This window comes from Asterias amurensis, chromosome 1, assembly GCF_032118995.1.
Source record: "Asterias amurensis chromosome 1, ASM3211899v1".
NCBI classification, from domain to species: Eukaryota; Metazoa; Echinodermata; class Asteroidea; order Forcipulatida; family Asteriidae; genus Asterias; species Asterias amurensis.
In genome coordinates this window covers 15,755,905-15,770,640 of record NC_092648.1, presented here as the reverse complement: position 1 = coordinate 15,770,640, position 14,736 = coordinate 15,755,905, and the positions used below count along the sequence as shown (strand labels likewise).

At 37.2% G+C, this 14,736-nt stretch overlaps 2 protein-coding genes across 2 annotated transcripts; one reads left to right on the top strand and one right to left on the bottom strand.

Moving 5' to 3' along the window:
• Positions 1 to 55: 55 nt before the first annotated feature.
• Positions 56 to 5,907, bottom strand: LOC139947328 (dynein axonemal assembly factor 10-like). Its single transcript, XM_071945227.1, has 8 exons — positions 5,584 to 5,907; positions 4,452 to 4,552; positions 3,946 to 4,076; positions 3,197 to 3,298; positions 2,847 to 2,962; positions 2,263 to 2,397; positions 1,773 to 1,870; positions 56 to 1,220 (listed from the first exon to the last, which is right to left on the bottom strand). The coding sequence occupies exons 1-8, from the start codon at positions 5,761 to 5,763 to the stop codon at positions 1,013 to 1,015; spliced, it is 1,071 nt and encodes a 356-aa protein (XP_071801328.1). The 5' UTR covers positions 5,764 to 5,907; the 3' UTR covers positions 56 to 1,012.
• A 61-nt stretch (positions 5,908 to 5,968) lies between these two features.
• Positions 5,969 to 13,174, top strand: LOC139947339 (proteasome subunit alpha type-6-like). Its single transcript, XM_071945239.1, has 7 exons — positions 5,969 to 6,159; positions 7,030 to 7,124; positions 7,568 to 7,649; positions 7,949 to 8,104; positions 8,702 to 8,880; positions 11,277 to 11,371; positions 11,770 to 13,174. The coding sequence occupies exons 1-7, from the start codon at positions 6,084 to 6,086 to the stop codon at positions 11,825 to 11,827; spliced, it is 741 nt and encodes a 246-aa protein (XP_071801340.1). The 5' UTR covers positions 5,969 to 6,083; the 3' UTR covers positions 11,828 to 13,174.
• Positions 13,175 to 14,736: the final 1,562 nt, after the last annotated feature.

Sequence of the window (14,736 nt, the reverse complement as noted above, 5' to 3'; positions counted from 1 at the left end):
TGTTGGTTTATGACTGAACCTAATAAAATGTACAGAAAATACAAAAGCAACGGTCCATATTTGTTTTCTTTTTTTTATTATTATTTACTGTTATAGCACTCTGTACAGTTTATACATAGAAAATAACAAATACATGTACATCAAACCAAAATATCAGTGCACTCAGGTATGCAATGTATGCATAAAGGCACTGCTTCTTAAAAACTTCACTTAAACATATCTAAAACACACACAAACAAAATAGAAACAAGAGAATTTGAAAAAAAATAATCCAGTGCCGTTGAATCTCATTATATAAAGGACGCTGGAACTGACCAAATCACCTCTTTATAACAGGAATGTTGTTATTTAAGAGGACAGCAAAACGAAGAAACGCAAAGTAGAAATGGGATTTGTGACTTCATAATGTACTCTTTATAAGCAGAACCTCTTTATGACTGCATATTTAGTCAATCTTCAAGGAGAAACATAAGGAATTTTTAATGCAAAGATATAATGTTGTCTCACAGTAACAATTCATGATGCTCTTTAGATTGTATTCTAGGGATTCCATGTTCTCATTAAAAGAAAATAATCCAGAATAATTGTGACAATCTACTCTTCTTACCACAAAACCCCAGGTAAATTTAAAGGCAGGTGGCTGGCAGCCCAGAGCACTTTGTTCCAACAAAGAAGGTACCAATATCCAAGTACGGAAACATTTAGTGTATTTGGATATGGATGTCTGCCGGGGACCCCCTGCTACATGTGGCGCCTGGAACCCCAACATGGGGAACAAATAATGGGCTGGATCATGAAGTTTTTCCTCAAAAAAAAAAAAAATTACTCCAGTAGCACCCAAAAACATTTGAAGTCTGATATACTTGGACCCATACCAGGCATGAGTGACTTTGCTAAGGCGTCCCAAACCCATCACACTAAGGTAAAATAGCGGTGTGGAGTTTAAAGTATTTGGCTTGAAATCAATATTTCTAGTCTCTTCCACATCGCTCCTGAAGTGTACTCCACCAACTTAAACCCTGTTGAGTTTTGTGACGAGTAGCACCCTCAGCATCTGATCGAATGACGTACACACGCAGACACCCTCCTTGTCGGCACTCCAATCAAAACCACAGATTGGCTGTGAAGACAGCGTGATGTTCTGCAATAGGCTCACAGATCCAATGACTCCCATCTCAACACCATTTGCGTCTTCTTGTACTCGACTCGTTGGATATGAACTGATTGAATGAAGTGGATACAAAACAAAGATTGACGTTAGTAGATCACTATTCTTGACTGCAAGAATACAAAGCAACTGGACAATAATGATGTCCAAGTCTTTTGCCTTGCCAAATGGTTAAAATATAAATGTAGTCCTGTTTCAGCAGAAAATATATTGCTTAACAATTTTCTGCTAAGCAGAAATGGGCAGGATATCAGTCAAAGATTATACTTGTGACATAGTAGTTTGGATGCAGTGACCTTATTCTCCTAGGTGTAATTTTGTTATGATTATCTACTTTTTCTGCTGGACCCTTTCAACTCGACTCTGTAAAAATAGGTCATCCGTGACCAATGGAATAAACAAAATATTAAATTAAACTCAACATTTTCGGAAACCTTGTGGCAGATAAACGATTTGATATAAATGTAGCCATATATGTAAGCTTTATAGTTAAAAGGGTTTTAAGCAGTTCTTTGAAATTGAGCCCTGGTGGTGTCTATTATTTGACACAAATTCAATAAAATTCCAAGGTACTAGATTGACACCAGCAAAACAAGTGACTTACTATTTCCAGAGATGCAGTGAGCCTGACCCACCTAGGGTCATGAAGAGGTCACGGTTCTGAGGGAGATGTCTTACCATCCAGATTGTGGATTTGTGAGCCTGCAATTAAAATATAATTTAACACGGAACTATGCTATGAACGAGACACAACCTTGAAAAGGGATCATTTATTTTTTATTACTATAAACAAATATCATTTAATGATGAGTTGGTGAAGAGTGCGTTAACCACATGCCTTTTTTTTGGGGGGGGGGGACTTTTTTTGGAGGGGGTATTTGGTGTTTTCTTTTTTTGGAGAGTGGTTTCTTAGCATTCATTAAATTATTATGTGACTTATTTTTTTTTCAAAATGAATGCACTGTCATCGGTAGTCTTTAACAATTAAATTATTATGATTATAGCTCCTTTTCTAACAACAATCTCAAAACTTTTGAACTTGATATTTGGGAAACCAGAGATGGAGTTTGTAGGCTTCAAAATTGCAAACTTACGCTTTCTTTGAGCGATGCAAATCCTTTAGTGGGATGCTGAGTACGTAAGTCAAAGACGTGGTAAGTGGATTCCAATGTCGTTGCAACCAGTTTATTCATTACGATGTCCTTCCTGTCAAACTCAATTGAACACACCTGAAAGAAAAAAAAGTAACAATACCCTGTTCTTATAAAGCGCTTTAGAGCAATTGCAGTGAACCCCTCACTGGGAAATGCCCCTGAATTTTTTTCTTGCATTGACTCTCACACCACAGTCCAATTCCAAACACCTGCAACAAACATGTATTCATGACTGCAGTGCTTTAAAGTTTTGCATATACAAGCTGTATGGTATTTGGTCCTTGGGAAAAAAGTAGGCAGATTTCAGTGAGGTCAAGGGCTGACCTACAGTGTACATGTAGACTCTAACAGAAATTACAGGCTATTTAATCAAAATATTTCAGATTTTTTGGAGGCCCAAAAAGTCAAGAAACCAGACTAAAGTAGGACAAATATTATGCCTGGGTATAACCATTAAAATTGTTATTATTAATAATCATGAAGTTAGTATTTGTTAACACCACATGAATGTAGAAGATACTTACCCCATTCTTAATGTTGGTCTCCCAGCGAAGGCTCATGTTTCGTAAATCAAAGAGCTTGATGTCTCCATTATCATAACCAGCTGCAATACATCTGTCTGACTCGTTATGAGCATGGCCTGACAGAATTAAACATCAAATAATAAATTTCAGTTTGAATGACGATACAATGGTCACAACTTGAGCAAGTTAGTAGTGTGTACTTACTTTAAGCATAGTCTTCAAAAGACATTCATATTAAACTTAACAGTGAACTTCAATCAATGGTTTTCAGTCTATTTCTGAAAAAAAACTGGCAGTAACAAACAAAAACTACATCGATGTGTACTTTTATAATCATTAGAATAACTTACCAAATGCCACAGTCCAGCAATCTCTTTTGGCTTCTCCTTCAGCTGGTTGCATGTTAACAACTGGCTCATCTTTCTGTCTTGGATCCCATACTTTCACAGCACCTTCACAAGATATGCAAGTACAGTTTAGGTTATTAAAATGCCCTGGTTTCCAGGGGTCTTAGTTTCCAGAGGTCCTCTTCCCTGCTGGTTTGATTCTCTGATCATTATTTCATGCCTTATAATGCTCTTCAACCCTCCTGAACAGGTGCCTATTCAAAAGGTGCCTCAAAGTCTCCTATGATATTCCGTACTGGTGAAGTTACCCATGTAACACTTTCCTGTCATTGTTTCTGTAGTGTTTCTGTATCAGTGCCACAGCTTAACACTGCAGAAACTGACCAAGGTTGAGAACCTTATCTCTTCCAACAGTGGCGCAAATTCTATTGTCACAGCTGGTGACTTCTCCAGTGTACTGGTCTGGTTGAAGCACCTTGGGCAATTAGCCTTTTTGAGGAATTGCGAACACCATACGAATACACTACTGCTTGGTTTGGATTATAGGCAGATTTACCAAAACCAAACAATGCAATTATATTGTGTCCACCATATCTCAAAATAGCTTTATATAGCTCTACTTATTGCAGGATTTTACATTTTAAGTGACTAGTCAGTGAGACCAGATAGCTTGCTATTTCACAAGACCAACAGCTTTTTCACTAGTTCAATAAGACAAAGCAAAAATTGAACAACTATGATAGTAGGCGTACCATCTCTGCTTCCAGTGACTATTTCTGGTGCTCCTTCCCCGATGCCTAGACCTCCTACACCATCAATGCAATTTATGATCTCTGAATGAGCCTTGGTTGAATACACTGGCATCTCAGTCTTCTCTAAATCCCTGGTGGAAGAAAAACAAACCCCTCAAAATCAAATCCTTTGCTCTGAACAATCGAGTAAGAAATTAATGATATGGAAACAAAACAATTGGAGGCAGAAAAAATGGGAGAACAAATCACATGAATATGTCAACTTTATATGGGTAATAAGACTTTCAGAAGGATAGGAAGCAGCAAACGGGGAAAGATTTCATCCAGCATTTTGGAAAGCAAAATATTTGGACTAAACAAGTTTTAGGCATTTTGTGTAGCATTTTGCTAAGTAAAAGATGCTATTTGAGTGATTAGGCCTATTAAGTCATTTTCAGCAGCTCAATGATCAGACACTGGTTTTATAATATATTATGTTTTTTTAATAATAAGGTTTGTTTTCTTACCATATTCTCATGTTTCCGACGAAATCTCCCGTAGCGAGGTGTCTTTGCTTGATGTTAGATGCACCAAAGGTACCGCAACGGAAGGCCTCTTTCTTTTCAGTCTGTTGTGAAAGAAAAGCATGATGTTCAAAGTATTAGTACATACACACTGAACAGAAACTTAGAGGACAAGTTATTATTTGAACTCGATAGTCTCTCATTTCTTTAGTCTACCTACTAGCAGCATTATAAACAAAACATTCAGAGTTTCTAAGACAAGTTCTTATCTGAACTAGTAATCTCCCACTTATGAATCTTCTCCACAGAAGTAAGAAACACAAAAAGGACAAGTTCAAAGGTGGGGAGAGGGAAATTAATTAGTGAGTGAGGCAGACTACACAGGAGGCTAGCTGTGGGGGAAAGGGGGAGGACGTGTCGGGGCATGGCGGTATTAGAGCACGGAACTCAGGCTCTGCTGTATCTGATCAGCAGAGTGTGGGTTCGAGTCTCGGTTGTGGCACGAAGACTTGTGTCCTCAGGCAAGACACTTAACAATTCCCCTTGGCATTGCTTCGTCCTATAGTTTGGACGAGATGTGAAGCTGTATGTATGTAGTAAGTAGGTCCCGTTACCCGTATGTTATTAATAAAAACTATCAACGCACATTAAAAGATCCCAGTACAAACTTATGGAAAGAGAAGGGGTTCGCCCCAGTGTGACTGGCAATGCAACTATCAAGTATGGTGATTATGATGAAGGCTGTACTAGAAATAGAATAAAGCCTAATTAAATAAATAAGGAATAAGAGATGTTAAATTTACATCGGGGATAAAGAATATTAATTTTGGTTATTTTTACCCATACACCGATGTGTGTTAGCACTGTAATAAATAAAGAAGAAAGAACAGACAGAAAGTAAAGGCAAAGACAAAAGAAAAGTAAACAACAGTTTTAAATAAGGAATTATTACTCATTACCCATTATTAGTAAGATTCCCCCCACCCTAGCCCCACTTGTGTGGCCAAGGATGGCTTAAGGATTCAGCTATCCTTGGCCACACAAGTGGGGCTACCCCCACCCCACACCCCATATATCTAGTTGGTCTCTGATGATACTTAATCGTGTTTAAACTTTGAGAACATTTAGACTTGACCTCATGTTGCAGAGTAACATCTCCCTCTGATGACATCCCATAGACTTGCATGACTCCAGTCTGGCGTGGGTGGTTGCCAAGCACAACGAAACGAGCACTGCACGGAATCCATCTCGTGTCGAATAACGTGAAGTTTAAACTCTTCTGAATGTAGGAGATTATCTGAGGTTTATCCTCCATTTTCAACTGACACGTTTGTGGTGCTCAATTACCAAAATATCAAAGGACTTCTTGGCTAGAAACTTTCTAGCTTCCTCCAGAAATTGACATCAGTGAAAATTTTGAAACGCGAATCTAAAAATTTCAATTAGGACGCCCTCTGTAGTTAAGTTGAAGATAAGTCTGGACAACAAACCATTTTCGTTTAACAAACTAACGGGCGGGAGCCAGTCTACTAAAAGGCAACTTTCCGCATTGTCATCTCGACACGACAGGCGAACGAGGGAATAATTTTCCTTGAAAATCTGTAAATTTAAGGAATCCAATTTCCACTTTTAAGAATGTCTCGAGGTTCAAGTGCAGGGTTTGACCGTTTCATTACAGTCTTTTCACCAGAGGGAAGGTTATATCAAGTTGGTAAGTAAAGCGCAAACTCTTTTTGGGGTCGAAATTAATGTTGGTCTAGTTTCCGGACAATCTAATTGCACTGTTTTGTGTATAATTTTGTTTTTGTACACTTTCCATGATTTGATTTGCTAACAATACATTGATAAAAATGAAACAATTCATCACTCACATTTGAAAATTGTGGGATATTAATTTATTTATAATTTACAATTATTAGGGGCCTTTATGCCTACAAATGTTTGTTACATTTTTTCAAAATAAAATGTTAAATTTCAAGGATTATTTTATTTAATATATAAAAAGATAATAATATTGTTTGATTAATGGCCTAGGTATTTAATGGAATTCAGTGTACGTTTTATTGTTTTTATTGTTGAAATGTTGTATGCGTCAGAAAGTGTATGGAACTTTGCAAGCAACTTTTTCAAAGAAAGCTCTTGAAAGTTAAACAATGCATGGGGATTGTTAATATTTATTGTATAATGTTATATTGTTTTTATGTAAACAAACTATTAATAATATGTCAGGAAACACAATTAATTGTACCACTTTCAACTAAGATTAAATCAGTCTTTGTTTTTTTGTTCTATATAACTTCTGAATTTGATTTTGTTAACAAATTTTCTTGACAACGTGTGAACATTTGAATCCCCAAATTCAAATTATTATCTATTTGATTAATTTTTATTTAGCAAACATGTAGTATTTCATATTGATTTCTCTTCAATATTTAATTGATATTACTAGTACTAGAATAAATGCATAGTCAGAAGACTTGAGGGTCAGTAGGAATCAATTATTCAATACGCACTATTGTATATTTTAGAGTTACTGACCTGATTGAAGTTTGATTCAAATGTTCTGTTTATATTTTGACAGAGTATGCCTTTAAAGCAATTAACCAGGGAGGTATGACCTCAGTTGCCATCAAAGGAGCAGATTGTGCTGTAGCAGTAACCCAGAAGAAAGTCCCGGTAGGTTTACCTTGTGATCTCTCTGCTCATTAAACATTCCCCATACTTGGTGTTAATGTTGTTACATATTTTTTTCTTGTTCAGATTCTGTCTAAAAACTTATCAGACACTAATAGTGATCAAATTGATTATTGATAAAATCAATCTATAGGCAGAAAGGAATTCGACAAGCATTTTTGCAAAGCAAAATATTTAGACTGAATGTATTGTCAGGCATGATATTCTTCCTTCTTTAGTTTGAACGAATAAAAATCATGCTTGTTCACAGTGAAAGTTTTTAGAAGCAATAAATGAAATTTGAGTAGCAGCTGATTGAGTATTATGTTGATGTGCTATACAAGGGAAATCGTTCACTGAAAGGATAGTTTAGAAAAATAAGTGGAAAATATTGTGAGCCTCCCCTGTTCCTTGTCTGACTAATTCTTCTTTATTTTTGTGTACAGGACAAGCTTCTTGATTCAGATACAGTCACCCACATGTTTCGGATCACAGAGCATATCGGATGCGTTATGACAGGCCTTATAGGTACGAAACAGAATACTAAATTTTTAAGAAAGTTACAGATTGGTTGTATGGTGTTTTCATAGAGCTGCTATAAGCAAAAATAGGTAGCGGGTACCAGTCACAGATTATTCATAAGACATGGTATTTTGGCTGGTGTGCTTATTCTGATATTTTTGTTTTACTCATCTACTTTTTGTGCTTAAGCAGCTCTATGAAATTGACCCTGAACATGAGCATTTTCAGTTATTCCACCCAGCCCGATATTTGCGTCTTATATTAATATGATAATTGAATCATTTCATGGTTGTTGAACTCCACAGCTGACAGCAAGTCTCAAGTTCTCCGAGCTCGCTATGAAGCAGCAAACTTCAAATACAAGTTTGGTTATGAGATCCCAGTGGAGATGTTGTGTAAACGAATCGCAGATATCTCCCAAGTGTACACACAGAATGCTCAGATGAGACCGCTTGGTTGTAGTAAGTAGCCACCTTCTATAAGCCTTTTTATAGGTATGACAGATACAATGCTACAACACTATAAGGTTTGGGTAAATTTGTGTGTATACACCCAAACCAAACAGTACACTCCTATCCAGCCGCCATACCTCAAAAAAGCTTATTGACGTCTATAGAGTAAAGTCTTTTATCAGGTTGGTGTTTATATCTGGTTACCGTAGCATTAAACGACTGAGAATATTTATATTCCCCCAGATAGGATGCCAGTCCATCGCAGGTTACTCCCTAGCTCTTGCCGATACCAAATTTGTTCTCCTGGCTGGAGAGAAGCAATTATGATTAAGTGCCTTGCTCAACAACACTAGTGTCCCGAGGCCTGGATTCAAACCCACGTAATATAAACTTATCATGGAAGAGAAGGGGTTAACCCTGGTGGTTCTGGTTCACATAGCAAGCATCCTTGTCACAGGTTTCCTGTGGCTTTCAGGCTACACTATTGAGATATCCTTGGTATCATTACCAGAATGATAATAAAGTACGTGTAACTAGGTGCACAGTGAGTTAAGAAATTTTATCACTATAGTTATTCCTCATTCCTCTTTGACTTTTTCTCCCCAGGTATGATTCTGCTCGGCTGGGACGATGAGGTCGGACCTCAGGTTTACAAGACTGATCCTGCCGGCTACTACTGCGGCTTCAAAGCGACTAGCGTAGGTGTTAAACAGACGGAAGCAAACAGCTTCCTGGAGAAGAAGATCAAGAAGAAGCTGGACTGGACATATGATCAGACAGTGGAGGTGAGCTTTAAGGTTTATTAAAGGCGCCTTATTTTTTATGCCGCTATAAATCGTTTTTTTTATCACTTCCAGGGGTATACCGCGATTCGCCCTGCACAAATTAGTAGGCCTTCTGTCACTTTTGTTGCGCCGTAGTTTCAATTTGCTTTAGAGGTGGATTATAACAGCTCCTTTAAAAGTCTTATTGTCTGTGATGGATTAGGTGTCTGTTTTGGTAATGTGTTCAAGGTTGTAGCTAGGGCAAATTGGATGCCGGCTAATTTTGTCGAGAGCATGGTCGAGAGGGTGGGTGTACATGTAGGGGCAGCGTAGCGCCTCACAGCCCGGTGGGATCAACAGGGGCAGCGTCTTTGGAAGCTGAAGATTTTTAGGTTTTGTTTAAGCTTTGATGGGTTCCCCAGGCTCTCTCTTGCCTATTTGTGCCTTGACATAGCCATTGTCAAAGGAAAAAACATGTCCAGGGAGCCATAGAAAATAAATACTTATTAAGTTTTAAAGTAAAATGTTAGGGTAAAATAAATAAACTTAATATTCTGTTTACGATTTAAATCCCATCTCAAAAGGCAGAATTTTTGAGTGTTGAATTTATCAATTGAAAAGCTTGCAGTTGCATATATTCATCAGAAGGCAATGCAGAGTGGAGAGACAAGTTCAGAAACACAGGATGACGGGACACATGTCCGATCACTACCGCAAAATCTAGACTATTCCATTTCAAAAAGGAGCACATTAGTAAAATAGAAAAGCCATGTTTCACTGAGTTGTATTCATTGACAATTTCTCAATGAAGTGCATTCAATAAACTCAAAAATTGATTCTTGTCATTTCATTTTTTTTTTCAACAAGTATTAGTAGACAGGAAAATCATCTAAATAAAATTCTAAATAAAAATGTAATGCAACTTCGACGACTCCACCAGTATTGTCCGCCCATCAGAATAACTTTGTTTTCAACCGCCCGCTGGGCGAGTCAACCAAAATTCTTGATCGCCCGCAGGTTTTTTCACTAGCCTGCTGCATGTATGGTACCAAAAAAAAATGAAACTAAAAAAAAATATTAAACAAAACACGGAAGTGAAGTCCCTAAAATTGGACGACTTTTTCTCTTAATTTATGCCCTAAATTATCAACAACCATTTGAATGAACTTGTTGTTTGAGAATTGTTTGTTTTGAACATGTTCTGATCTCCGTTTGCAACACTATCTTCGTGAATCAACGATCGGTCAACAACACACATTGAGAAATAATTCAATGAACTTTGGCCCGCAATGCCCTCTGTTGGCAGAAGTTGTCCATGTTACTTGAATTCCTCCAAGGCTGTGCATTGTGCATACAGTCTGCAGGCGTGATGCACAACGTTCGCCAATTCTTTACTCCGTTCGTGAGCGTGTGTTGTGAAGAAGGCTAGCCAAGAAGATCATGAATATGGATTTATTAACAGCCATCAATGGCCAATCACAGCGTGCGGAATCTTGGTTAAGATGGACCTCGGACTGTGTGTGTTATGTGCTGTGCATGCTGCATGAACCAGTGGGTGACCGTGTGAGTATTACCGTGTGGTTTTGTGCATCATGGATACTACACGCACGCCGGAGATTGTGCGTGCTTTTTTTAGTACTCCATGAACTCGCAGCATTCAAGCGGCTTATTTTTAAGCAACAATCACGGAGAAGATCGCGGTTTTGGAGATAAAACTGTTTTGATTGTTTTTACAGAAATAAAATACACATCTAATTAGGAGTTTTACATGATTGTTTTCTTTATTTTTCACTTATTTCAATGGCATTTAAAACAGTTTTACATAAATTTATTCCGGTCGGAGTTTGATATTTTTTGTTGGATCCCGGTCGGCAAAAGCTGGGGCCGGTGATAGCCGACCGGCTCCGACCGTGCTAGCTACAACCTTGAATGTGTTCCAATCTTTATTTACTGTTTTGGATATGAATGAATGTACCCCCGGAAGTGATTGAGAGCGCCCTCATGCGTTCAAAAATATTGCCCATTCAATATTGGTCTTTATGGGAATTTTAATTTATTTTATGAGAGATCGCCGAGCATTACAAGGCTACAGGCAGCCACATCAAGGTGAGGGCTACACTTGACTGATTTAGTCTATCGACCCAAATCAACATCCACCAGGGGCACGTAAGGGGCTATAAGATGTTCCTAAATTTTTTGTAATTAATTCTGTGTTTTTAAAATGTAATGTTTTTTGTTTTTCTATAAGTATCAAATTTGAATCTTTTTAGTGCACACAGGGAAAACAATTTTCACTTTTTACTTGTAATCTGTGATGAAATAAATAAATTGAATTGAATTGAATTGTACATTTGTTTAGGGACTTAATATCATGCCTGTTTATAACAAAGAGAAACATTCTTCTTGATTTTTTTCAGACTGCCATTAAATGTTTGTCGTCAGTCATATCAGCAGATTTCAAACCATCAGAAATTGAAGTGGCTGTAGTCAGTCGGGATGACCATCGATATAGGTAAGTGATCACAACAGAAGATAATAAAAATTTATTAGTCTCTAAGCAAACAGCTTCACAGCTAGCCTTGCTCAAGGCAGTCGAATTATTCACTCCGAAAAAAACCCGCCGCTCAAACTGCCTCTAGTCAATGGGCTAGCTCGGTGGTAGAGTGGTAAGACATCTGCTCTCGCAATGCAAAGGTTATGGGTGTGATCCCACCTGAGTGATTTGCCTATGGACCAAGAAAGCTTTGGATAACAAATCAATGATTTGTTTATCTGATATTTGTTTTTCACTGTTGAATTATTAATCCTGTACTCGTGTCTTTTAAATAATCTTGAGGTATACAAACAAGGTTTGAAAGAATTGTAGAAATGTTTTACTGATTCCTTGTCTTTGGATATTCTTCCCAACAGGACATTATCAGACGCTGAGATTGATGTCCACTTAACAGCACTAGCCGAGAAGGACTGATGATGTAGAATATTTGTAAGAACAAAATACCTGTAAGTCTCCACAGCAATAGGTGCTTCAGATGACTAGTTATCGTCAACAAATACATGCCATCATTTTCATAGCCACTCTGTCTGAGGTTGAAAGGGTAGAGTTGCTAAACTTTTTACACACAATTATTCAGATTTCATTCATTTCTATTTGCGCATGCGATTAGAAATGTTTGGACTCTCAAAGAACACGCTTCATTGACACGTTTAGCCAGTTCTGAATTCTTCAAAGTCAACAAAATACTTGTTGATTTTGGATAACGTTTGAGCTGGTTGTTTTGAAAGATAACTTAATTTGTTTCATGTTTTAACAGATTCCTTTTGGAAAGGAAGTAAACAACTGTCAGGCTAGGGTAACCTAAATGCCTTCATTGTATCAACAATTTATACATTTGTACCACAAAGTATCATACCTTCCATGCTGGTATGGATTTCTTCTGTTTATACTGCTGGTATTTTCAGGAAACCCCATGAAGGCCATACAGTGTATTGAAAAGATGCCTCTGTAAAATGAGTTTCGTTCCAACCCCCATTGGTCTAAGAGTGTGCCATTTTTCTATTCACTAAACTTTTTTTCCCTTGCATGATTTAATAAAATTGTGCTGGATAGCTGGGGCACAAACTTTGAACACCGCATGATCTTTGTCAGGGCACTGTTAAATACTGAGTTCTCTTAGACCAAGTGGGGCGGAACAGGATGAGAAATTATACTTAAGCCTGTATGGCCTACATGGCTTGTGAACTGTGGACTTCGTCTCACAGTATCCTTTGGAATTTGTGGCACAGGCTAGTTGGGCAAGAGAGTACACAGATAGTGATAGGGTTAAACCATGTCATCAGTTCATTTGTTCATGTTGGTCTCAAAATGTGAATACCTTGTCTGTTTTATTCTGTTTTATTGAAGGGTTATTATTTTCCTAACTAGGAATGAACGTTGTGAAGAATCATGGAAGACAATATACAGAGCTTTTTGATAAAGAGTACCACATGATGTCATTGTATTCAGTTCTTTTTGCCATGGGAAACAAATTGGTCAAAGAACATTTGCTTCAAATTGTACACACTCAAATAAAACACATCCTTATATGTTTAAAAATTTGCATAAAACTATGCGATTAAGTCCACCTTGGAACTGTGCTGAATTCCATTTAGACTACAGAAACAGTTAATGTTGCAACTTTTTACACATAAATCTTCAGTTGAGAATAACAATAAATTATGCTCAGTGTATGTGTCACCATCTTTGTCGTTCATTTTCTTTGATAAAATTTTGGTTAATTAATTCACATGTTATGAATAAAACTGTCTGGAAAATGTATTCAATTGCAGCATGTATTTATTTAATTATGATTGTCTGTGTACAGAAACCATTCTTTGGTCAAGTTTCGTGTCGGATATGAACAAAGAAAATGTGTTAAGCAAATGAACATTAATTTATCTTGGGTGTGACATATTTCAAGAGATGGTTCTCTGTTGGGTTTTCCAAGAGTAAATTAATTTCAATCTGATTTTTGAAAAACAACATGTATTTGTAGATTTTCTTCAAACAGACCTCAGTATCTAGGGTCCAATATTATAGAGCTGCTGAGCAGAAAATATTGCCTGCTAAGCAAACATATTGAACCGATCTTAAAATGCATATGACATCATTGAAGTCTTATATAGCGCCGGTATTCGCCAATGCAGGCGCTCATGGTCCTTGCTCCAAAAATCTGCACTCTAGTCAGCTGAGCTGTAAGTGCACTGCTTGTGATATCTAATACAATAATTGTATAATCATAAAATGCTCTTTTCTGGTGACAAGTCTTTTTCTGGGATATGCAAAATTGTTTGGGGATTATAAAAATGTTCTATCCAAGCAGGTCTTTGAGATTGGACCCGGGTATGTAACTAACTAGGGCCCAGTTCCAGCTGCTTCTAAGCTAATTTTCTTAGCATATTGCTAAGAAAATTTGTGTACTTTTAGCTAAGAAAAACAAAATACAATACCGTCGCCTCGGAAAATATTTTTGCCTTGAATAAAAAAGATCTTAAAGAATTAGTTGTTCTAATCAGCTCTTATTTAAAATAAAGTCATGAAACAAAATGAAGTTTTCATTTCATTCCAAGGGACACAATGGTTGACAATCGCTCCGATGTTTCTTTAACATTTAGCAGTCTTCTCACCCAGCTTGTCTTGTACTATCACTTTAAGGTATAAGCTTTTGCAGCTTCATTGATTGTATGACTTGTTATATTCCATTCAGAGTGATGCAAGTTCATTTCCATCCCAAATGGCTGGAATATTTTATAAGCTATTTCGAACAGAAACACAAAGCTCCGGCTAATTATTAAGAGAAATCGTTACTTTACACAAGACAAGGTTAGGTTTGGTAACTTAACCCATGCTACTGAAAGATTGAGTAAATGTGTGTGTATTTGTTGATACTTAAATAAAGTCTGGTCACTTATAAATGGGTTACATTCTAGGCACTTTGTTTAATCAAACATGTTGACACATCTAGGGTTTCTTTACTCATGCACCTTTGATTGGCAGCTCATTCAACACAGTTTCAATGAGAATGGTCATGTTTCTATTTACTTCGTCACACGAGACGGCCTTTTTCTTACACCAATACTAGTTTCGATGTTTGTTTAAGTTTCCCCCAACCTAATGGCAGCCGAAAGACTGGGGCGAGTAGGGATATAGTACCCATGCAAAACGTAAAATGTAAAATGTAGAAGTTAGTTTATTAAGCTGCGGCCATTTTGGATTTTGTTTTTCTTCTTTTAATATTACTGATGCTTGGAGAGAAGATAATACTCAAATTTCTTTATATGGCACGTGTGTTAAAACATGGGGCCAATTTCATAGAGCTGCTTAAGCAAAAAAAATCGCTT

Excerpts from the sequence above, each read along its gene's own strand:
- LOC139947328 (XM_071945227.1), bottom strand. The coding sequence starts at position 5,763 with ATGGAGGATAAACCTCAGATAATCTCCTACATTCAGAAGAGTTTAAAC. Across the intron at positions 4,553-5,583 it reads ATGTTACTCTGCAACATGAG|ACTGAAAAGAAAGAGGCCTT; the intron begins GTCAAGTCTAAA and ends CTTTCACAACAG. Across the intron at positions 1,871-2,262 it reads TTGCATCGCTCAAAGAAAGC|GCTCACAAATCCACAATCTG; the intron begins GTAAGTTTGCAA and ends TTTTAATTGCAG.
- LOC139947339 (XM_071945239.1), top strand. The coding sequence starts at position 6,084 with ATGTCTCGAGGTTCAAGTGCAGGGTTTGACCGTTTCATTACAGTCTTT. Across the intron at positions 8,105-8,701 it reads GATGAGACCGCTTGGTTGTA|GTATGATTCTGCTCGGCTGG; the intron begins GTAAGTAGCCAC and ends TTTTCTCCCCAG. Across the intron at positions 11,372-11,769 it reads CGGGATGACCATCGATATAG|GACATTATCAGACGCTGAGA; the intron begins GTAAGTGATCAC and ends TCTTCCCAACAG.